Source organism: Electrona antarctica (genome assembly GCF_951216825.1).
Source record: "Electrona antarctica genome assembly, chromosome: 13".
NCBI lineage: Eukaryota > Metazoa > Chordata > Actinopteri > Myctophiformes > Myctophidae > Electrona > Electrona antarctica.
In genome coordinates, this window is record NC_136794.1 from 16,880,221 (window position 1) to 16,904,537 (window position 24,317).

The following is a 24,317-nucleotide window of genomic DNA, read 5'->3' on the forward strand; positions in this document are numbered from 1 at the left end:
GGCAAGATGGAGACTGTGCAGTCCAGTGCAGGTCACAGCATCCCACTAAAAGGACAGCATCTCCTAGCATCGACCTGCCCCATGGCCCATCGCCCTGTCTGTCACACAGAGTTTGGCATGCAGCTTTCAGGGATATGAATAAATAACATAATTTATACAAACAACCTCGCTATTTACTTTTGAATGAACTCAGAGTTCACTCTCTATCCCCCCTCCTCCCTCTCTCTCTCTCTCTCCGTCTGTCTGTCTCTCATGAGAAAAGTGTTCTCATGCCATAGTGTCCATTCCTCAAGCAATTCACTGGGAGACAAGTTATTTATACACCCACACACCCACACACACACACACACACACACAATGCCACCTGTGCATAGACACCCACACAAACATGTCACTGTATCACTACGACAATGGTTGGTCAACAGCTGCCTATTATGACTCATCATGTCTCTCTTTTCCGTCTGCTCTCCTCCACACTTTCTGGACCCCCTTCTCCTCTCGCTCCCTCCTCTTGACAACCCCTCCCCAACCCCCCACCTCCTCCCTCCACCTCCTCCTGTGTCCCGATGTCTCTCAGGTGTGTCCAGTGAGGAGCGATGGGCGACTGGAGCCTCCTGGGAAACTTCCTGGAGGAGGTCCAGGAACACTCCACCTCGGTGGGGAAGGTGTGGCTCACCGTGCTCTTCATCTTCCGCATCCTGGTGCTGGGCACCGCCGCAGAGTCGTCCTGGGGCGACGAGCAGAGTGACTTCCTGTGCGACACGCAGCAGCCCGGATGCACCAACGTGTGCTACGACCGCGCCTTCCCCATCGCGCACATCCGCTACTGGGTTCTGCAGATCGTCTTCGTCTCCACGCCGTCGCTCATCTACATGGGCCACGCCATGCACACGGTGCGCCGCGAGGAGAAGCGTCGGAGGAAGGCGTGCGAGGAGAAGGAGGCACAGAGGGAGGAGGAGACGGGCAGAGATGGCGCGCGCGGGGAGAAGGAGTACCTGCAGCAGAAGGAGAGCGGCGGGCAGGAGGCGGCGCCCGACACGACCGTCCGTATTCGGCTGAAGGGGGCGCTGAAGCAGACGTACATCCTTAGCATCCTGATCCGCACGGTGATGGAGGTGACGTTCATCGTGGTGCAGTACATGATCTACGGGGTGTTCCTCACCTCGCTGTACCTGTGCAACGCCTGGCCCTGCCCCAACCCCGTCAACTGCTACATGTCGCGGCCCACCGAGAAGAACGTCTTCATCGTCTTCATGCTGGTCGTGGCTGGCGTGTCTCTGCTGCTCTCTGTGGTGGAGCTCTACCACCTGGCCTACAGGAGGGCCAGGAAGTGCATGCGCAAAAATGCCGCGCAGAAGAACAGCCAGAAGGCCGTGGCCGTGTCCACGGCGCCGGAACCCGACAGCCTGTCGCGGCATACAGCTTCCTGCACCCCGCCTCCGGACTTCAGCCAGTGCCTCAGGTCACCGTCCTCCATGAACCCCTTGACCATGGCATCTCATCCTTTCAACAACAGGATGGCACTCCAACAGAACTCTGCTAACCTGGCCACCGAGCGCCACCACAGCCATGACCGCATGGAAGATGAGGCGGACTTCCTGAGGATGAGCTACAACCATGTGCCGACGGAGGTGCCCAACAGCTGCTCCTCGCCATCCTTGATGCACTCTGGATTCCTAAAGGACAAACGGCGATTGAGCAAAACCAGCGGCAGCAGCAGCCGTGTTCGTCCAGATGACCTGGCTGTCTAGAACCCCAACGAGAGAGAGGCCGAGGCCGAGGAAGGATAGAGTTGACTTTGGATCCGAAAAGAGATCTGTCTAGGCGGAGGATTAACGCTGCAACTGATGAGTTTGAAAAGGTAAATGACAGTTTGTAAAGATAAACCAGGGCGAGCTCTGAATGTTAATTCTGAGTGGAGTGATCAATCACTGGGCTAACTATGCAAATGTGGGTGCTATGCAAGATTGGTGTGGCATGGAACACAGAACATCGACCATAGAGGAGAGCCAAAATGTCCTAAAACAAACTAGGGTCAGAGTAGCCTGAGCAGCATTCCATTTCGGTTTTATGATCCGGTCGGGAACGGATGGTAATTTTCGTCATGTTGTAGTCAATGATTTGTAGTCACCTGGCAGGAAACTACAAGGCGGAATCAGTACTATGAATGGGTACTTCTTATTCCGCCATCAGGCGTTTCCTGCCTGATGACTACAAATCAGTGACTACAACATGACGTAAATTACCATCCTCTCCAGACCGGTTCACACAGCGATTTTGGAACACAGACCAGGCTTTCCTCCGAAGTGGAAAGCCTCGTGACGCGAGGTTAGGGTCTGAGACTGAGAGTACCCTACAAACATGAGGTATGTGGCCATATACGTCTTATGAACAAAACTATACTCAAGCTTGAATAAAAGACATGTTCCGTAAACTGTAGATGGAAAAAGAAAAATCAGAACAGGGTAAAAAGAAAAAAAAAGAAAAAAGGTCATATTTGACAATTGCACAATATTATGTTTTTGATATGGAAGTCACACCACTCACCTTGAAGAACCTACTTCAGCAGGGAGAGAGACAGAGAGGGGGAGCGAGAGAGAGACAGAGGGAGGGAGGGGGGGAGAGAAAGAGCAAGAGAGATGAATGAGGCCACCTTCAGCTGCCATTCAGCTTTTAAACTGACATTGTGGGATCTCTGCAATGCAATAAATATTCAGACTGTGGCACTAAATGGCTCAAGCCATTGTTTTTGCCTCCCCCACTCAGCCAAAGTGACATGGAATACACTGTGAATGAACTGAATCTTGCCATTCCATGGACTGGATGTTTACGACTATGTGCACAATGAATTATAACAATCAAGTGAACGTGCCTTAAAGAATTGTGTAAGAAACCTTTTTTCTTTTTTTTCTTTTTTTCATAGACTGTAAGGTTAATACAACATGATAACAGTAAATAACTTCCTTGCACTGTAACTCTCAGGTTGCATAATATTTAAAATACATGTTCAATACAGATGAGTCAATTGAATAGGCGTAGGGCCTACATTTTTTTGTAAGGTGTAAACACCTGTCACTAAATGAGTGTCATCTTCAAAACAATTGATTCAAAATAAAATGTATGAATGAGTACAATTCTCATTAGTCATCACATGTGTCAGGAGGGTTTGTATGAAAGAATCATACATTTTAATTGAATGTATTCTGAAAGAAGTACTAGACCTATCGGTTTGACATAATTCAAGGGTTGACTGTTCTGCCAATGAGCTGGTTGCAGCGGGTTTCAGCCACTAGGTGGAGATATTTCATGTCTTCTGAAAAACCTACAAGTGTAACATCTGTATTAGTAGAAATATTACATACAATGTTGTAGTGGATGTTTTTCATTAATGTTATTAATGCATAGACTAATTTAAAACTTAGGGGGTTGGGTCAGACTCATAACTTCACTTTGTGAAATGCACTGCTTTTGCTGTGTGTGTGTGTGTGTGTGTGTGTGTGTGTGTGTGTGTGTGTGTGTGTGTGTGTGTGTGTGTGTGTGTGTGTGTGTGTGTGTGTGTGTGTGTGTGTGTCAACTACTGCTATCAATAAACATTCATTCTGTATCTTTGTGCAATGTGTTGCACCCTATCACTTATCACAAATCAATAAATGATCAACGAATTGACTTGACTCATTCTTTCCCTTCCCACAGGAATATTTCAATCAATTGCCAGTTTGCCTCAGAACCATGCATTCAGTGAGTGGCCTATAATATATTGCATAGCATAGGCCTAATAGTAAAATGTGTTTGGGGAAGTAGCAGTCACTGTCAGAGTAGTGTGGATTAAATGTTGGTTATGTTGTAAGAGTTGTGTGTGCAGGAATATCAGGCAGGTGGAAGGAGGTGACACAATGACAATGTTTGCACATTGCACTGGAAGAAAAACGAGTTCATAAACTGATTCAATGATGAATGAGAATAGCTGAAGGCAACTGGGATTTTGCTATCCAGAAAGGCAGCGCAAGCAAGTCAGGTACGGACCTTTATATTTATGAACAATAATCAAATACTAAGACAAAGATTCACCACGGTTTACTTTTTGTCGTTTTTTGTGTAGTGGTAGTGGTCAATAACAAATCATTTGCTTTCCAATAAAAATAGAGATTACAATTAGGCCTAAGTGACGTAGCCCGTGTTTTATACTTGTGTAATTTGCGTTTATTATTTATTTCATTGTCAATTTCATGTATAATTTAATTGTGGTATTATACATTTAAGTGAACTTGATATATTGTGAATGTGATAATAAAGCTTCAAGAAGTAGCCTTAAGTTCTACAGTTTGCAAGTGTGTGGTGAGACGGCCGTGTCTTTTTGTTAATAAGACTGGGGAGTTTTAACCTCTAAGGTTTTAACACGCTTTGAACATAATTAAAATCAAAACGGAAACGTAAAGCCTATAAAACATTATTTCTGACTCACGTGCGGTCCAGGAGGAAATGTAGTAGTTGCACCGGAGGAAATACATTGGGAAATGTAGTTTTGGTGGACGTAATTTCCTGCTTCGATTCCACGGTAGGCTCGCGTTAAAAACACTACACTTTCCAATACGCTCTTTGCCATAAGCCGGGTGTCTACAGTTGATTGGGAATGTCAAGTTGCATCAACATTTATTAAAAAGGCACTCATCGCCCCCTACTCAGAAAGTAAGTATTTATGGCATACTATAACACTTTAGCATAATACTAATGCTGATCAAACCTTAAAGAAACCTGCAGTTCACCAGAAGTTTACTGTGTGGGGTGAACTGTCTGTAGATGAATTGGGCTAGCAACCGGGGCACCGGCGGCATGGCTAGCATTAGCTTACTTTTAACATTAACACTAATTCACGCTGTTGGCTATGTTTTACATACAGACAGTGTTATTCTTTCCCGGCGTAACGTTCTTACAAACATTAACATTAATACACTGCGTTAACATAACTTCTGGACGGTTGTTGTAATGTTGTTACTTGTTCCCGAACATACATTAGCTCGAACTCGAAGTTTCTATCATCCTCAACTGATTATTATTATAATTAATATAACAATAGTAATAATATTATTAATAGTAATAATAATAATTGGAATGGGAGTATGTTCTGATGATCACGGCACAGATTGGCAGCAGCAGAGAGCATTGGGTGATGATGTATAATATTGGAAATGGTGGATTATGCAACTAACTTACATCATGTTACTACTTGGTTATAGCACATCTTCACAAGAGACATGAGAAGTCAGATTACATTCCTGTAATCAAGGAGTCACATTCAAACTAGTTATTTTACTGTTAGCTCCAGAAACTATTGCACTCTTGCACATACATACTGGATGAAATTTCAGAATTAGTAGTAGTAGTAGTAGTAGTAGACTAGTATTAAGATGATGTTATTGGTTGTCATAGTAAACCACGTTTGTAAATACCAGGCATATGTGTGTCTCTTACTTTCAGCACAGCAATGAGGCATGTTTGGACCAAGGCTAGCGTTTTAGGTTCACTATCAGCATCTATGGCATTTGGTTCACTGCTGTGGTCACAGAAGAATCCTGAACAAGATGAGATGGCCTCTGGTGGGTGTCCTGTCAACACAAATGTCTACTCCCCCTATGAACTCAAACTGGTCCAAGTCCTGTTCCGGCACGGGGCTAGAACACCGCTGAAATCTATACCCGATGTGATGGAGGTGAGGCCCGCTGGTTGACAAGGAGACCTGTAGTAGGACTAAAATGGCATTAGTTAAGTAAATCAAATTATTATATCATTAATTCTCTGGTCATGTGTCTCTGTCATCAAAGGCTCAGTGGGTGCCAACTCTCTTGGAGCCTCCAGTACACACTCAGATCAAGTATGTGGTGACAGACCTGCAAGGAGGCCCCCAGCCACCAGCTCCTGTAGAAGACAGCTACCGCAGCAACGTACTCACTGTAAGTACGCGTGGGTTGTGTGCGAAGGTATTAAAGCCTGGTTATACTTCTGCGCATTCCGTGGAGTGTCCATGGACAGACGACACCATGTGGTTAGGTACTGTACAAACTTCAATTTGGTGTTCAAGGAAGAGGCGTAATTTCAGAAAGAAATAGGGGGCGGCAAAAAATAAGTTACCATAGCCCCTTTTCTAAAATAGCAAAAATAGTGGATCTACAAGCTCTCAACGCGTCGCCAAGCAACACGATGAGAGCTTGTATCCGGGGGCGAAAATAGAAAATGTTTAAAAGTGTTCGCCTATAATGACATAACCAAAATAGAGATGCCACATTGAGAGTGGTTCATAAATTAATGGTTGCATACAATAAAAGGCTTATCTAAATTATAACACGTCACTGTAAATGGATATTGGCTACGGTAGCGGTTACGATTAAATTGGGGATAGTAAGCATAAAATAAGGTTAAATCTGAACACTAGACTGACTAGAGCTGTGGTTCCCAAAGTGGGGTCCGGGGACCCCCAGGGGTCATTTGGGGAGTTTCAGGGGGTCCCCAGCTAAATGATAGTTATTAGGAACCAAATGGACCCTTATGGGTCTGTAACTCTGAGAGTGTACAAATGGACACTCTCAGAGTTAAATTTACATTGATTTTACAATATAAATTGGGGTCTCAGAGATAGAAATGCCATTAAATGGGGGTCTGTAGACTAATGCATGTCAAACTGGGAGTCCTTGAAATGAAATGCCATTAAATGGGGGTCTGTAGACTAATGCATGTCAAACTGTGAGTCCTTGAAATTAAACGGGTTGAGAGTCACTGCTAGAGCCGTACAAATCCAACCCAAATGACGCCCCTGATTCAAGGGTAGAACTACACAGGCTGCAAGTCAACAAATGGACAAAATGGATTTGTGCCATGTCAAGTGGCCATTGTGAGAAGTGGCCTACTGTCCTAGTTTTTACTATTATTATCTTGTGTAAATTACTAATTTGCATTCCTCTTATACTCTGAAGACCTCAGTGCTAATATATTCGTTCAGTAAAGCTTAAAGGAGTCTTTTTCATTCAGGTTTTTATTCTATTCCGCTTTCAATGAACATCACTTCAATTTCAAGTCTTTTATTGTCACAGAATATAATGCAGCCAGTAGTGAGAGAAATCCTTACTCCTCAAGCAGAGCATGCATTTATCATTTCTAGTGCATGCACAGTCATCGTACTTAAGTTGTCGGCACATACGTTTATGTGCAGTCACAATATCTGGGAGGTATGTCAATATCTATGCGGACATGAGCTGGTGACAAAATGTACATCATGCAGACTCTCAAGGCAAAAATGCAGACGTGGAAACACAATTTGATGCATGTACTTACTCGTGCTATATAAGTCTTATGCCTGATTTATACTAAGTTGCATGCCGGTGTTGCGTACTGAAAATAGCAGATCTACGTGTTGTGAGCTTGTAGATCAGCTATTTTCAATGCACGACACCAGTGCACGAACCCTGTATTGACCTGTACTTTCGTTTGAACTGTACCCATTCTACAAACTGTGAATACAAATTTCAATCAATCACAATTAAGTATAAATCTGGCTTTTGCATAACTGATCACTGATCCTCGCAGGGTGGCACATTCCCTGGTCAGCTAACTGCAGTGGGCATGCAGCAGCTTTATGATTTGGGGAAAAGGCTGAGGCGGCGATACGTTGAGGAAACTTCCTTCCTTAGCCCCACCTTTAGCACAGAAGAAGTCTAGTAAGAATACATGTATCATTACATTTAGCAATGTGCAATGACTTTTGTTTCGTTATACTACTTTGATACATTGGGTAAAGTGCAGAAGATATCATTCTGAATATGTTCTACTATTGTCAAGTTGGCTGCCTTCCATGACCTACTTTCTTTCCTTCTAGTGTGCGCTCCACTAACATTGTGAGGACCATTGAATCTGCCAAATGTCTGGTAGCAGGTCTGTTCGAGCAGAGACAGAATGGTAGGATGAGAGTTCAAAGTATACCTGCTACGTGATTGAGGCTCTCACCTCCTTTCCTGATTTCTGATATTCTTTGTGTTCTCCCTCCACCTGAAGAAGCTGTTCCCATAGTAACAGCAGAGGCAGGGGCTGAAATCCTCTACCCTAATTACCATGGATGCAAACTACTCAAACTCGTCGGAGGGTAAGCAGAATGTACTTTATCTTCTACTACACACAACTATGGCAATAACAGCCAGAATAGCCAATGCCCTAACCAAACAAAATGCATTAGTGCAGTTAAAACGACTAATGGTTTATCATTGCCTATTTTGTGTGTGTGTGTGTGTGTGTGTGTGTGTGTGTGTGTGTGTGTGTGTGTGTGTGTGTGTGTGTGTGTGTGTGTGTGTGTGTGTGTGTGTGTGTGTGTGTGTGTGTGTGTGTGTGTGTGTGTGTGTGTGTGTGTGTGTGTGTGTGTGTGTGTGTGTGTGTGTGTGTGTGTGTGTGTGTGTGTGTGTGCTCTGTGCAGTCACCGCTGGGCTGAATCCTCCACTCTACCGGACATTGCGGCCGACCTGCAGAGCATCCAAGGTGCACTGGGCATCGGCGCTCACCAGCGCATCGACTTCATTCTCATTAGGGATGACATGGTCGCTAGAGAGGTGACATGATCTACTTGATACATTTGACTAAATTTAGGCGCAGCCAGATTATGTAACAATGTGCTAAAATGTGCACCAAGAGGTTAATCCCTTAAGGTCCAGCTCTGCAAAATGCTTCAGATGAACTGTGTGTTTTCACAAGCCAAGTGTCGTGTTCAGTAATTTCTGACATTACTGCATCTGTACGTATCAACAGGCACATGGCCTGCCCTTCCCTCCAGTATTGGATACATGGAGGAACACAGTGGAACAGAGGGCAGTGGACATGATCTGCCACATCTACAAACCCAGCAACAGGTTACTGTTACAGGCAGGGGAGATGGGGCTCTTCAAATGGGCAGATTCAAGGGTTATAACAGTACCCTGCTGCTACATATTTATATATATATATATCTCACAATATGTATGGTTTGTTTCAGGGAAAGCTTGCAGCTATGTGTGGGACCACTCCTGCACACAATGATGGTCAACATTGAGGAGACACTACAGGGCAGCTCATCAGAGCCAAACAGGTTAGAGGCCAGACACCATTCCCCAATACGGTTGCCTGGTCCCCGATGGCCATGATGTCACATGATTCACATTGGCCGAGATTCAACAGCGCACCCGGGTACACTTCTTTCAACTTATGTGCCTCAGAGGGGCGCTGTGGACTATGGGGCTTTGGGAGACAGAAAATGTCATGTCATAGAAGAGTCACTTTCAGAGTTTAGAGCAAATAATACAGTTTGGCTGTGTTCCTGTTGTCTTGATAATAATAACATAACAACAATACACAACTAAAGCAGTGTGCGCTTATGGTCTTAAACAGCGCAATGTAACGTTATCTCTCGTCTGTATGACGGTGACGTCATACATGATATACAGTGCCAAACTTCACACCATAGACTGCAATGCAGCATTACATTAATATGGATAGTATATTGCCTGATCAGCTTTAAATTCAGTGTGTTTGCCTCACATTTAACTACCAAATACCAACAACAAATTGTTTAATACTACCTACCATTAACGGTACATTGAATTCCCTTGTCAGTTAACCAGAGCCAGAGGCACAGCAACACTTATAATCTGCACCATTAACTTCAACTTGAATACAAACTGTGGTGAACTGTATTCAATAAATGTATGCTGAATGGGAGTCCACTTGACAAACCAACTATGAAAATATTTGTACAGTTGTTTTAGTTGTCAACAATGTCAAATACCGGTAATCATTTCAGCCCTACAGAGAACGTACACTGTTAATCAGTTATTTTCCCATTTCCTCACCCAGGAAACTGTTCTTGTACTCTGCACATGATACGACTCTGATGCCCTGTCTTATGGCTCTGGGGATTTTCGACAAGAGATGGCCACCATATGGTGCCGAAATCACCCTTGAGCTACACCAGCACCGGGAGACAAAAGAGGCCTTTGTCAAAGTGTCCTACATCGGCCAGGTAAGAATGAGATTGCAACATACTCCAGAAATATCCTGTGTTCATTTAAATTATGTGTACAAATGTAACGGATCCAATTACACATTATGTACACTCTTTAGTTTAGTTACAAATGGATAAATGAACAGTATTTTATAGGGTGATTTGCCCTGCAGATAATGGTCTGTACTGTCTTTGTCTGTAGGACCAGCTGTTACCAGGTTGTAGTGGAGTCTACTGCCCCCTGCAGGAATTCAAACGGGCCCTCTCAGCCTACTCCCTGACCTCTGAACTTTACCAGACACGTTGCAACAGCACAGAGGGCCTCACTCAACCCTGAGCCCTTCACCTCTAAAACACAGCTTTGCCCATGGCACGCACTGTCTATTATAAGCCGCCATTATAGTTTACGCGCTCTCTCTCTCCATCCAGCAGAATGTGTCAGACAGGCATCATACCTCAATGTCAAAATGCACAAGAGGCCTCTTTCTTGGGCACAGAAGTCCTGGAACCCAGCCCATTTTAGAGGAATCTGAATTGTACTGTTTTGTTCAATATAATCACCATCAAGATAGTTGGTGGATTGATCAACAAAATTATACAACTTGGTATCGGGTATAGTTGCTCATACCCAATATGGACTGTTCAGCTCACAGATGTCTATATCAAATACGTTTGGCTTCATGACAAAGTCCATGACTACTGCTCTATTAATTCTGTTCAAAAGGAACATCTTACATGGTTCTTTTTTCCAATTTAAGAATGCTGCAAACCACTGAGGGTGGTCCGTGGCATGATTGGCATCATCATCTACGTCAGGGGTGCCCAAAAGGTAGATTGTGATCTACCATTGGATCACAAAGGCTGTGCAGGTAGACCACATGACGTGGCCCTAAAAAATGTATATATAAAATAAAAAAGCATCTGACACTTTAATTATTAAGGTGACTTAATTGATTGACATCAAATAGGGCCTGTCAGCTCAGACCCACAATTTTCAAGAATGTAGCACGCAAACCTCCGTAGCATTAGTTATACAAAACAGTACTAATTCCATTTCCCCCCTCTATTTTCCATTCCAAGTGTGTTTGTCTTATATGTACAGCCCCGCTATTCCAAAGTTCATTCAGGTACATTTTTAACCTATTTTCAGCAATGGGATTTTATTTTTTGGGGGTGGGTAGATCTTGTTGAGCTGGTCATTTTGAAAGTAGCCTTCAAGTCAAAAAAGTGCGGGCACCCCTGATCTACATACATTTAAAATATTGTAAGACAATTCAATCATCCCATCACTACAGTCATGAGTTGAACTGTATAAAATGTTCATAAACAGAGTACCAAATGTGTAATATACTAGTAAATGTGTGTGAATGTATTTTCCTAATCATTTATAGAACCTCATCAAAGGGAATTTATCTATGCCTTGAGTGAACTGTTGGTGCCTTCTTTTGGGGATTTGTTGACCGTTTAAATATATGCATGCATACTGTGGCAAAATAAGTAGAAGTTTTGTTTTCTGTTTTGGATTGGTGGAGAAATAAATATGAGTTGTCAATGTTCTGTTCCTTTCTATTGACAGTCGAAAGTCTCTGAGCACTTAAAAAGCCATTCACCCATTTTCATCCTTATCTTTGGTAAGAACTAATGCTAAATTGCTCATAAGATGGAAATGGCAAAATATTCATCTACACACTGTATCTCATAGGTGGACCGCAGACAGTTCAGAAACCTGCCTAACAATGACATCATACACACTATCTCATAGGTGGACCGCAGACAGTTCAGAAACCTGCCTAACAATGACATCAATGGGGATTCCAAGCCAATAGAAAATACAGCTTCTCTCTTGCTTGAAAGTTCTGGTAGGGCAGGTTTATGAACTGTAGGGCAGGTTTATGAACTGTCCAGTCCTCCAAGACACTTAATAGTCAGAAATAGTTCCATATTATAAAGAGCATTAAATATTGAAGGGCAATTATATGAAGATGGGTTGAAATTTGAAAATGGATGAAAAGCAAAAAATCCTATTCCTGCTGGTAGTCGGGAGTTGAACGATTAGTAAATGTAGTGTTTTTTTTATCCATTTGTAACCAAGTGTACAAATAACTATATGGACCATTACAACTTGCCATAGTTTAACGGGTCCATTTGGTCACATTCATACTCAAGTTTAATTTGACTGTAGCTGGTTTGACATGCAGAACGAAAGACAGCATATGGACCACAAAACTTCAAACATGAATAGCCAAGAGCGACAGAAACGCGCACATGCGCACACACCACTGACAACATGTAAATACCAAAACAATATCTTTTATTTGTTGTCCATCACCACAGCCCTGGTAGGCTAAACTGCACCAAAGCCAATGGAGAAACACATGACAAGCTTATACAATAGAGAAAAGAGGAAGTCAACTGGATGGTACACAGTAAATGTTTACATTTCCGTGTCTCACTGTGGACACCTGACCTGCCTTAGTAATGTTAACCAGATCTAACTATATCTCTAGCTCCATAATACCAGACATACCTGCTGTGGCATTCAGCCAATCCTGTCCCATTCTGCTGACCACCTTTGGGGGATTATTGCTGTGGGAATGATTATTACCCAGTCAACAAGAGAAAAAAAAAAACAGGAACACGAAGCAGAACAACACATACAGCACATATCTGGGTAGAGCGGTAATTATTCACGCTGGCAAAAGTTTTGTCCTGACAGCTTTGGAGCACTCAAGACAAATCACACCAACACAGTAAAATCCTCAGTGATCATTTAAATCAGACTTAACTTTTCTTACAATTAACACAGAGGGATTTATGTAAAATGGACTCAAAATTATCTTTGTGCTGCAGAGCTTTCAGGAGACTTGTGCTTTTAAGTGCTCTCAAAGGTAAAATGGAGAAAGAAGACGCTTTCGGCAGACGGTCCATGTTTGTGCTTTTTTAATAATACTATTATCTTAATGAGGTCATAGTTTGGTTTGTTATACACTGGAGTTACAAAGGAAATTAAAATAGACTAAAATTCGAATAGCCCACCAATGGTAAACAGTACAGTATTTTAGGGGGCATTCCTCCCCCAATGAAAGTTGGGTTAAGAGGAGCTGAGAGGTCACTGATAGAATGCCTATACATACTTACATACATTCCACACACGCATTCTTTCTGTTACACACGCTCACTCACCCACACAGGTATATACTGTACAGAAACAGTCAAAACAATGGAGCGAGAGACAAGATGGAGTTCCACTAAAGTCTTCACAAAGCACAAATTGTCTTTTTATTCCTTTCTCTTGTTCCTTTCATGACAAATTATTTTTTTTGTTGTTTTTGTTTTTTGAAAAAAGTAGACATATACTGTAGCATCTCCACGCTGACTTGTAGTTACGTTGATTCCTCTTTGATGTTGAAGTCATCTTTATAGTCAGATAATCAAAAAAAACACAAGGAACAGTTTTGTGAAACTGATGCACAACAATCCCATACATTCTGAAGTTTGAGTCAAAATGAAATGTTCTTGTGGCAAAAGTACTCCACTCTGGGCCTGTCCAAGTCTCCATTGGAATAGATCCCACAGGACATTACTGGGCCTGTCCAAGTCTCCATTGGAATAGATCCCACAGGACATTACTGGGTCACCGCTTTTGCTTTGCACGTTTCATTTCCGGGTACATCCTGTCTCTTACGTTGTACTTCCTTTATTTGAGTCCATTTAAATTGTCGCACAATGTCCACACCGCGTGATCCGCGCCACCCGTCCATGTGTATCGTCACGAGAACATTCTAGATACAAGGTTTGTGTAGGATTAGAACATTCCAGGTCCCGGGCTGAACCCCATGTCCATGTCCATGCCACGTGGCCTCATTTGACCCCCCATCATCATTGTCTGCTGTGGGGGGCCGCCCATGCCCTGCAGCGACATCATCATGTTAGGCGAACCTCCGGGGCCGGGGTGGGCCATCTGTCTCCCCTGCATCATCCCTCCCGGCCCCCCAGGTGACATCATCCGGTGCTGGGGTCCCATCATGCCTTGGCCCATGAATCCTGGTGGCCGCATGGAATTGTGCCCGGGGTTTCCCATGGGCATGTCTTGGGGGCCCATTCCCCCACCGGGACCTCCCGGCATTCCCCCCATCCCCTGCATGGGCATACCCATCCTGGGGGGGCCGTCGCCCATCATGCCCTGCATGGGGAAACCAGAGGGGTGTGAGGGGTGTGGCGGTTTGCCCCCAGGGTTGTCTCCCCCCCCTCGGGGGAAGTAGGACAGAGTCTGGCTGGGCTTCTCTGATGGCATTATTCTGGAAAGGTCAAACTCGGGAATACCGGATGCTCCAGGCCGCATCACCTCATGTAGGTCTGCATCACTGAAGCCACTCTGCATGTTGAACTCCGGCCCACCAGGGGTGTTGGGCTTGCACATGCCCCCTTCACCCCCTCCACCGTGGGGCATGTTTCCCATCCGGCCCCCCATGGGCCCTTCACCCTGGAAGCCCATAGGATGTCCAGGGAAGCCCTGGGGACCAGGACCATTGTGAGGAGAGAAAGGGCCTTGTTGGGATGGGGACTGTGAATGGGGATAGCCCTGGCCTCGGTGAGGATAGCCCATGCGTCCCTGGGACATCATCTGAGGGTTTGGCATCCCAGGGTCTTGGGGGTTCTGGGGCATCATCATGCCATGCGGCATCATGCCTGGACCCATGTTTGGAGCATTAGGAGACGGCATCTGTGGGGGCATGCCGTGGGAGAGGGGCTGTGAACCCATGGGCGTCATGCCCAGAGGGCTGAGGGCAGGCATGGGACCAGCGTTGCCAGGTCCCATCATACGTGGATTTCCTGGGTGGTGGTTCATTCCCATGCCTGCAGGTGGGAACACAAAAGAAGAAAAAAGGGTGATTGATATTCATTTCAAAGAACGCCAGACAGTCAGGCTTTGCTTATCTGAATGATGCAAACATGGCTATGAAAAGATCAAAAGGAGAATAGTATGAATACACCCCTAGGTCGCTCCAGACGAGAACATCAACACAGATGCTATAGACCACTCACCGTTGTTGTTCATGGAAGGCAGGTTGGGGGAGCGTGCTGGGGGCGAGTCGTCATCAGAACTGGCCACGGTTTTTATGGCATCATGGTAGAGTGGGGTGGAGCTGGGCATGGCAAACTTGGACATGCGCGACATCATGATGGAGAGGGGGTTCTGGGATAGCGTTGGCTCAGGGGGGATGGTGTACGGGCTGCCGGACGGGACGTTGCCTGGGTGGGACATGGAGCCAGGCGGAGCCCCTGACGAGGGAGGGGCAGACGGGGGGCCGTTGCCACCTGGAGGAGGCGGGACAGAGACACATGAGCAATGACATCCAACACAAACTCACCTCAGTTCTCTTTTAAATGAAATGTGAAAATAGACACATTTTGTGGCAATACTAGAACAGGTGTGTATTTGTTATTTTCAGATGCATGCACCGTAGTGAATGGAAGGAATCAATTACAGTACCAGTGTACCACAGCAAACTACACCACACTGCTTTTTAATTAAACTGAATTACCACAAGGGGGTGCCACTGGTCTATAATGTATTTTTGTTCCCCTGAATGAAAATGAGTGAAACATTTGATTAATGAAGGACTTCTCTATAATTTCACAGGGTAAGTCATCATGAGATAGGCTGGGATAATTGATTGTGCCATAACCAACCATTGAGAATGTCACTGAAACATAAATTAACCGTAATAACCTGGGTCTACACACACTGAAACATCACTGCTATAGAACACTGTTTCCCAGTGGGTAGTGGGTCAGGACGTATTTGTGGGTCACCGCCACATTTTTATAGGTCACGACTCAAGTAAAAACAAACAAACACGACAATAATAATAATGAAGACGTATTGAAAAAAGCCTATCTACAAGCTTACAATGAGGCGTGAAGCGACGTGTTGTGCGCTTGTAGATCTGCTTTTTTCACTAGTTTGGGTCCCGGACAATCTATTTGGGTCTCGACCTGAACGGTGTGGGAACCAGTGGTATATAGCAGTGGTTCTCCAACATTCTCATGTCAAGAACCCCCAAGTCGACATTTATTAGCCTGTGGAACCCCATAAGAGATTTTTTCTTTACAGCTCTACCAGCTATTTAGCCATTTTCATTTCAAGGACCCCCAGTTTGACATGCAATAGGCTACGGACCCCCATTTGATGGCATTCCTATCTCTGGGACTCCAATTCATATTGTAAAATCACTGTTAATTTAACTCTGAGAGTGTACAGACCCATTTGGTTCCTAACTATCTGTAATTTAGCTGGGGACTCCCTAGAACTCCCTCAAGTACCCCTAGGGGTCCCCGGACCCCACTTTGAGAACCAATGGTATATAGCATGCTATAAACGAAATAGATTTTCTAAATTGCACCAAAATAAAGATAACTAATTCAAGAAAGAAAATAAGAAAATACAGAGGAAAGAAGTAGCAAATAATAGGATCACTGTACAGCAACAAAAAGTATACCTTGTTCCATGTTGCCCATCATATTTGGCGAGGTGATACTGAGGGATGGCTTACCACCTTGAGGTGGAACACCAGGACTTTGCATGGGTGGTTTTGGAGAGGAGGCCCATCCTGGTGAAGGGTTAGGAAGAGAAGGAGACCTCATGTGAACTGGGGAGGCGCCTGCAGAACCCATCATTGAGTGTGGGGACTTCATTGGTCCCGAAGTAGGAGGAGCGGGCTGGGCGTTGGGGCCTGTGGGTCCGGTGAGCATGCCAGCCAGCTGGGAAGGGGTCTGAGGGGACTTGAGATTTCCAGAAGGGGAGCCCATCATGGGAGACTGCACCTGCCTCAGAGGTGGTGATTTGAGTGGGTTAACGCTGGGAGAGTTGCCTCCACCGGCCTGGACATTCAGATCTGCTGGTTTGCGGCCTCTCTGTCCCTGTGAAGGGCCAGATGCAGGGGGGAGGTGGTTAAGACGGCCATTACCTCCTGTGGGAGTAGATCGGTGTTCTGGGCCAAACGCTGGATCCCCATGTGGACCTCTCATTCCTCCAGGGCCACCAGGGAAGGGCCGTCCAGGACCCATAGGGAAGTCTCCAGGCTGGCCTTGCTCAGGGAAGGGAGGCCCCTGCATAGGCCTGCCCTGGGGCCCCATGCTCTCCATTGGAGGCCCCCCTCCTGCTCTCATTCTCATTATCTCATCTGGACTCATATTCATGGGGCCGTCTCGTAGCTTGGAAGGGTGCATGTGGGGGCCAGGCCCGGGCCCCGGGCCCATGCCAAACTCTGGGCCCATTTCTCTTCCCCCCATTCCCTGCAGCCTGGAGGAGGGGCTCATAGGGCCATCACCAGGCATCCTGGGAAACATGCCCATGCCGTTTCCAGGTTCCATGCCACCTCTTTGGTGGCCCATCATCCTTTGCATATCCATCATCATTCCAGGAGGGAGGCCTTTCTCGCCGCCCATTCCCTGGTGGAACATGGCCTCCTGAACAGACTGAGGGTTTGGGAAGCGTTCACCTCGACCCCCTGGACCCGCAAACATGCCGCCCGGTCCCCCAGGAAAGCCTCGACCGTCTCCCATCCTCTGGGGCATGTCGTCAGGCCAGCCCATTCCGGGCCTAGGGGGTCCCTCCATTTCGGGGTTCATCATGCCAGAGAAGCTGGGCATCCTCTGCATGTGTGGGGGCATGCCTCTGGGGCCAGGGCCCATGGCCATGCGCTCCTGGTAGTGCTCAGGTGGCCCTCCTGGTCCGCCCCACATCTCTCCTGGGCCCATTTGATAAGGAGGAGGGGGCCCTCGCATCATGCCCCGTGGACCATGAGGGTGCATCATCATGTCAGGAGGAAGTGGACGGTGTTGCATTTCCTGTTTCCTCTTCTTCTCTTCGTAAAACTCCTGCTGCAGCTTTAGCCATGCCACTTGTTCTGGGGTCATCTGGTCACCTTCTCCACAGCCCCCAGGACCTCCCATATGTGGGCCCATCTCATCCTGTGGGAAGGGGGGCATGTCTCTAGGACCGTGCGGAGGACCGAAGGGCGGCCCTTGAGGTCGTGGACCTCCAGGACCGCCGCCTGGCGGCCCAAGACTCTGAGACTGGGCCATCATTGCCTGGAGGGGCCCCTGTTCAGGTCTGCGGGGGCCACCTTCAGGACCTCCGTCGTGGGGCCCTCCATGGGACTGTGGGGGCCCCGGTACGGGGGCGTCGCGGTCGTCGGGGAAGAGCATGCGCTGGATGTCTCGTAGAGTCTGGAGGGAGCGCTGACGATGCTCCAGCTGTTCTTGGGAAAGGCCCTCCGTGTTGGCCTCCATGTTCAATAGCTCCTGGGCCAGCTGCTGCTGCTGCTGCTGCTGGGGCGTCAGTCCTACCCCTCCAGGGCCCCCACCCTGCCCTGCCTCACCTGCCTGTGGAGGGTTGAGGCCTGCCTCGGGTTGGCTGACAGGTGCCTGGTCACCTGGGACTGCCGCATTGCTAGGGCTACTGCCGGGGAGGTTTTTCGTTTCCATGCCCGCTGAGGAGGACCCTTCTTGGGGGAGGACGCCGGACTGGGCCCCTTGGTTGGAAGGCTGGGGCGGGGTGGGCTCAGTCATGCCAGGTAAGGACGGCTTGGATCCAGGCTGGTGGTTCTGATCTTGAGGGTGGGACGGGGTCTGCTGGGAGGGCTTGGAGTCATTTCGGAGGGCCGCCGCTGGATTATTCTGTAAGAGGGATAAGAGGATTTTAAGTAACGAGATATCATATTCATATGCAAAATAACTGTGCACAGTATTATATTATTATGCGTTTACCACGACGAGGTGAGCCTTGTCCTTGCTGTTGGAGATGTTCTTCATGTGGAAGCTGATGATGTTTTCTGTATGGCCCGTTAGAACTGCATCAGCTGCCCTGAGGACAAGAAGTCAGAATGTCAAATATCAGTCGCCAGCAGGACAGTGTGTGTATGTGTGTGTCACAGTGTGCCCAAAGAATCAGTAGATGGAGTAAATTCCAAGGTCAACAGACTAAACAAACAATTTGACACACATGTATCCACACTTCTCTCTCACTTACACACAAAGCTTTGATCTCTAATTCCCAACTGAAAAGAGTGTTAATATGAGTTCTGCATTCTCGCACAGTTAAAAATACGCATCCTTGTGCATACAAACACACAATGGATTTAGGCTATAATATACACACACGCACGCATGTGCGCACACACAAACGAAACAATCCAGTATTGAACAAAACTACCATTGACAACAGGGACACAGAGGTACTTAGAGGCCAATTTTGTGTGCGCGCGCATGCGTGCATGTGTGTGTGTGTGTGTGTGCGCACGTGCATGCGCGTCGCTCTCTCGGTGTATGCTTTGAGATGTTTTTTAATTAACCTGTCTAAGTAAAACTCTAAATAATCTAAGCACTTACAAAATGAGCTTTCCTCCAGAGACAACGCACACAACACAATAAAGCCATGAAGGCTAATTTATACTAGTAGTACAAGATGCGACGTGTTGCTAGCTTGAAAACTGGTTCTTTTTGGCAGGTGACACCATCTCGCAAAGGAGTTTAAATTAAGTAGGGCTGAGCATGTCACCGGTGAAAATATATCTAAACCGATATTTAGAAAACACACAAATTGATTTTTTTTTTATCTACTAAATTGATTAGTCTGATTATGTGATTAACCACTTAACCCTGTATTATACTTCCTTGTACAATGGCAGCATAAAGGAATAGCGAAAATTGCCAATCTGGTTTGTAAGTCCATTTTCCCTTATTTTTTACATAATTGTTCAATACCGTAATCGAGGCTAATTGTTTGTCAGTTCAGTTTCACTCATGCTGCAATAAAAGTGCCAGTAAAAATTGAAAAGAACAACAAGATTGCTTTGATGGGTCAATGAAACAATTGTGATATTGGCTTGAAGTTATATATCGCCATATACATATCGCCCATATTCCATGACAAATTCAGTCTAGCGAGGGCGTTTCACACACACCAGTACTGTGAAAAGCACTAATCACAGGCTAACGAACGTAATATTGTGATATTCCAACCCAAACTCCTTAAGGCACAAATTTGGCATGGCTGAGCATCCTTACTTGTTGGCCATCTCTGTTGTGAAGACATAAACAAGTTTGGGATTTGGGGGAGCTTTCTGGCCGCCAGAAGGTTCCGTCGCCGAGCCCTGGCCTCCCAGTGCATTGTGGGAGGGTGTGGAAGAGCGACTGAGGCCAGCGTTGGAGGTAGGATGAGAGATGGAGTCCTGGGGCTTCACATCACCGGAGGTGCAGTCTACAGGGAGACGGAAAGGAAGCCATGGTGTGTTAGGAGGAGGACCCACAGAGATGGATTGGTAGTGCAGTTCTGTGGCTGCCATCAACTATCACACGTCTATGTTCGTTTACATCTACTTGTGCATGTCTCTCTCTCTCATGCATGTGCACGCAAACATACAAACTCGCCCACGGCCTCGCACCCCCTAGTTACACTTCCTGAACTGAACTTACTGAAGAATCCTTTGTCATCCTCATCACTCTCCCCTCCTGAGCACCAGTCAGCACCACTGTAGGGCTGCCTCCTCTCCGCCACACACATCCTCTTCACCCTGCTATTGTCTGCACACACACATGCACGCACGCACACACACGCACAAAACATTGATTAGTTTCAATTGTGCCAGTAATACCAAAAGGTGATGAAGTTTTGTGCTCTGGGAGTCTGTGTCTTATTCTGCATTTTTGAAAAAACAAAATCACATCTGCACCACCCTCCCCCTCCTATTTAACCCATTTTGGGCGGGAACCCCTTTTGGTGTTTTACCCCCTCAGGCCAGGAACCCATTTTGGGGTTCTGTACAGTATGTACAGTATTCAAAAATGTAAAATCTTTGATGCTGCTATATAAATATTTGAAGTTTTTCAGAAAACTTAGGTCAGGTTTTAGAGGCGTTTTTAGAATCGGCCTCAGGCCTAAATGGGTTAAAAAAAACGACCAGTAAATCTAAATGGGTAATCGTCTTCTACTTTGGCACCGAAATGCATCCTGCACAGCTTCCCATGTGTCCTTTCCCCTCATTCTGAGGGGGAAGGACACAACATTCAGTTTCTTAGTTTGCAAGTTCAACAAAGCAGAATTATTTAATTCCCATGTATGGGGGCCACACATTGCATAGTTTTACTGAGAGGGGATTGAACATACTTGCTGGCCCTTCAAAGCCAAAACGCAGTAAACATAGGTGGTGATGATAAGCAGAATATGTGCCAGCCAGGAGGACACTCACCTTTCTCCTCACTCGTGGGTGTGCCAGTCTCTGGCTGCTCATACGATTCTACAGAGGTGCTCCTTTCCCTCTTGACCTTGACCTTGGAGCCTGGGCCAGAGGTCAGACCCTGTCCATTCTTCAGCCCCATGCCACCCGACACACCCTGAGGCCCTTTGGCGCCCAGAGTCTTGGGGTCGCAGGGCGAGGGCTGCGATTGGCTGCCGGCACTCCCTGGCTTCCCCTGATTGGGCAATTTAGAGTCCATCTGGGCAGCGGTGGAAGGAGACATGACTGGAGGAGAACGTACCATGACCTCCGTCTTGGGCTTAGGGCTGCCAGGTAGGAGGAAAGAGAAGAAGACAAGCACAGTTAGATATACTTTCCATTTATAGAACTACAACAGTGCCCGTTGGGGGGTGATCAGATGTGATCAATTGGCTAATAAAAGGGCGAGGTCGCGCACCCTTGTGATGTCAGAACACCATTGTGATGTCAGAACAGGCCAGCTCCGTATATAGGGATCTAGGGGTGATCGGTGCCCGTTGGGGGGTGATCACGTGTGAGGTCAGAACAGGCCAGCTCCATATATGGAGATGTTGGGGTGATCTGGATCTGGGCCCAGTCCAGAGCCTGGGCAGAGGCTTTTGTGCTGGTTCTGGACAACCGGCGATCCGACGGCCACCGGGCACTGCACTCCCTGTGGTGGTGTGGAACGTGCGTGTCAGATTTGAAGTTGGTGGGACGAACGGTTCTCGAGTTTTGTTGATTACACATGTACACACAGAGACGTGGTGCATGTATAGACAGACGACAGAATAAATAATGCCTCATGTTGAACTGACTCAAATCATGACCAATATGGGAGACGACACACAGAAATAAATGCCAAAAATTTATTTGAAACTAGATTAAACATAAATTATACATTACTATTAGAGTGGGGTGTGAGTAGTCAGTTGTACCAGTAGTGTAGTCTAGTGCATGTATGGATGTGTGAGAATGTAGTGTATGTGCAGGTGCATTAACTAAGGACCAAACTAACTCAAAAGAACCAAAACCAAACAATGTTTCCTGAGTAGGGGTGAGAGGGAGAATGGCCTTGACCAGCCTGCTTAAATACTCCTAGCCAGATTGGAGACAGGTGTGCCTCTTCCTCTAGGCACACCCCTGCAGGCTGGTCCCCTCCTCCTCCTACACATGGACCGAGAACATACTAGTGACTTTAAGCAACAACGGCTACGGCAGTCGGCTACGGCAACCGGAAATGGATCAGTGCTCGATACATAAACCTGCTCTCCGTCGCAGCCCTTTCTACTACGGCAGAAGCTACACTTCCACGTAGTGTCTACAACGCCATCTCATAACCATGTTTATTGAAATTATAGCCGTCATACATTTACAGCGATTGCTCCATCACCTCTCTTAGGCTGTGTAATGTGTTGGCATGCTCTGAATGAAGAAATAACACTAATACCATATGTCATATTAACCACGTTTATTAAAACGGTTTTAGAATAACACAGATTGCTCCAGCACCTTCCTCTTTCCACTGCTGATCATGTCCAGCGCATACGAATTAAGCAATATGGGCAAGTTAGCTGATGCGTGACGGGGTGTTTTAAAAAAATAGTTTGACACATGCTGCATAGACGCGCCACCATGCATGGGAACCAATGTCGCCGTCACCGACGGCTGTTTGCTTAACGATTTTGACAGCTACGCCGATTGCGTCACAGCTCCCGTACTTCCGCCTAGCGGAGCCGTCCTGAAAACAGTCGTTGCTTAAAGTCCAGCAAGATGGGTCACCCCCCCCCCCCCCCCCCATAAGAGAGGAGACCAAACAGGTACTCCGTAATATTAACTTAGCTTCACAGTTATGAACCCTACCAATACCTGACCCATCCCACCAAACACCACCTCCTCCCCTCTGCAACCATGACAAGTAGGCCATACATGGCCTACTTGTGTGCAAGGCGCAAGTTGGCATCTCGAGAGAGTGCATTTCTAGTTATACAGTATACACTGTTATACTAACTGTAGACTTCATTTAAAAATGTGCTTAGGGATTCAAAGAAAATAATACAAATGCTGTTTGCGTCTACCCACTGCATCTATAGCGTTCCTTACAGCTGGCATTAACATGTGTCTCGTATCCAGACTGTATCTAGATTGATCCGATTTCTACGTGTATGCACTGAGATCAGGCCAAGTCCCAATCCGCAATTAGTGAAATCTCTCACACACACACACACACACACACACACACACACACACACACACACACACACACACACACACACACACACACACACACACACACACACACACACACACACACACACACACACACACACACACACACACACACACACACACACACACACACACACACACACACACACACACACACACAATGTTTAGGCACTATTACGTTCTAAACTCATGTTATTACTGCAGGCAACCAAGTGACCAGAAATTACAGCTTGAGGCTTTAACCTTTGTTTTTATAAAATATATGAAACCATTAGGCTTTTATGGAAGATGTCTTCTATTACTAGTTTGTCCAATTCAAATACTCTTTAATCTTAAAATAAAATATCTATTATTAGTGTAGGGCTTGGCTTTACAGCCACATGGTGCAGAGCAGCAGTGTTAAAGACACACGCTCTATGAAATCACACTGCCTGAAATCAGTGGTGGCGACTGACAACTTTTATCCAGAAGTAATGTGTCATTCCTGACATACAAGACCATTTACCCTATAAGTAGGCTAAGTTTGAACTCTGTGCGAGTTGGTGCAACCGGCCCCACCAAGGTCACTCACACACTAACATAACTCGCCTGTGAGGATTAACATTATCCATCTGCATTATGCTATTTAACCCATTTTGACCTAAGATCAGATTCTAAAAATGTCTTCTACATCCTGACAGTTTTCTGAAAAAGCTATGTTTCTATGTCGTTCTTTGATTTTTCAAAAATAGCTAAAGCATAACATAATGCTAACACCAAAAGAGGTTCCCGCCCAAAATGGGTTAAGCTAAAAGAGACATTTATTGATCGTCAGTTGT

At 46.0% G+C, this 24,317-nt stretch overlaps 3 protein-coding genes across 7 annotated transcripts in view; 2 read left to right on the plus strand and 1 right to left on the minus strand.

Annotated features, from left to right (window-relative positions):
* Positions 1 to 596: 596 nt before the first annotated feature.
* On the plus strand, positions 597 to 2,035 carry LOC306935161 (gap junction alpha-5 protein-like; the record flags this gene model as incomplete). The annotated part of the gene is made up of 1 exon (XM_079518073.1): positions 597 to 2,035. One exon carries the CDS (start codon positions 597 to 599, stop codon positions 1,749 to 1,751), a length of 1,155 nt encoding a protein of 384 aa, XP_079374199.1. The 3' UTR covers positions 1,752 to 2,035.
* A 2,530-nt stretch (positions 2,036 to 4,565) lies between these two features.
* On the plus strand, positions 4,566 to 11,564 carry acp6 (acid phosphatase 6, lysophosphatidic). Of its 2 annotated transcripts, none has more exons than XM_079518173.1 (11): positions 4,566 to 4,686; positions 5,476 to 5,707; positions 5,820 to 5,948; positions 7,576 to 7,706; positions 7,865 to 7,944; positions 8,041 to 8,128; positions 8,453 to 8,585; positions 8,782 to 8,882; positions 9,005 to 9,097; positions 9,862 to 10,027; positions 10,212 to 11,564. In XM_079518173.1, the coding sequence occupies exons 2-11, from the start codon at positions 5,483 to 5,485 to the stop codon at positions 10,344 to 10,346; spliced, it is 1,281 nt and encodes a 426-aa protein (XP_079374299.1). In that variant the 5' UTR covers positions 4,566 to 4,686; positions 5,476 to 5,482; the 3' UTR covers positions 10,347 to 11,564. The 2 variants fall into 2 exon arrangements, with proteins under 2 accessions (XP_079374299.1, XP_079374300.1); XM_079518174.1 differs by having other exon boundaries at positions 8,044 to 8,128.
* A 1,370-nt stretch (positions 11,565 to 12,934) lies between these two features.
* The window catches only part of bcl9 (BCL9 transcription coactivator), a 36,466-nt gene continuing 25,083 nt past the window's right edge, over positions 12,935 to 24,317 (minus strand). For all 4 annotated transcript variants that reach the window (XM_079518956.1, XM_079518957.1, XM_079518954.1 and 1 more), the window contains exons 4-10: positions 21,265 to 21,578; positions 20,492 to 20,599; positions 20,084 to 20,276; positions 18,785 to 18,881; positions 16,513 to 18,694; positions 15,056 to 15,328; positions 12,935 to 14,866 (exon numbers count right to left, since the gene is read on the minus strand). In XM_079518956.1, coding sequence (XP_079375082.1) covers positions 13,815 to 14,866; positions 15,056 to 15,328; positions 16,513 to 18,694; positions 18,785 to 18,881; positions 20,084 to 20,276; positions 20,492 to 20,599; positions 21,265 to 21,578 — 4,219 coding nt within the window. In that variant the 3' untranslated portion in view covers positions 12,935 to 13,814. The remainder of the gene's footprint in view (positions 14,867 to 15,055; positions 15,329 to 16,512; positions 18,695 to 18,784; positions 18,882 to 20,083; positions 20,277 to 20,491; positions 20,600 to 21,264; positions 21,579 to 24,317) is intronic.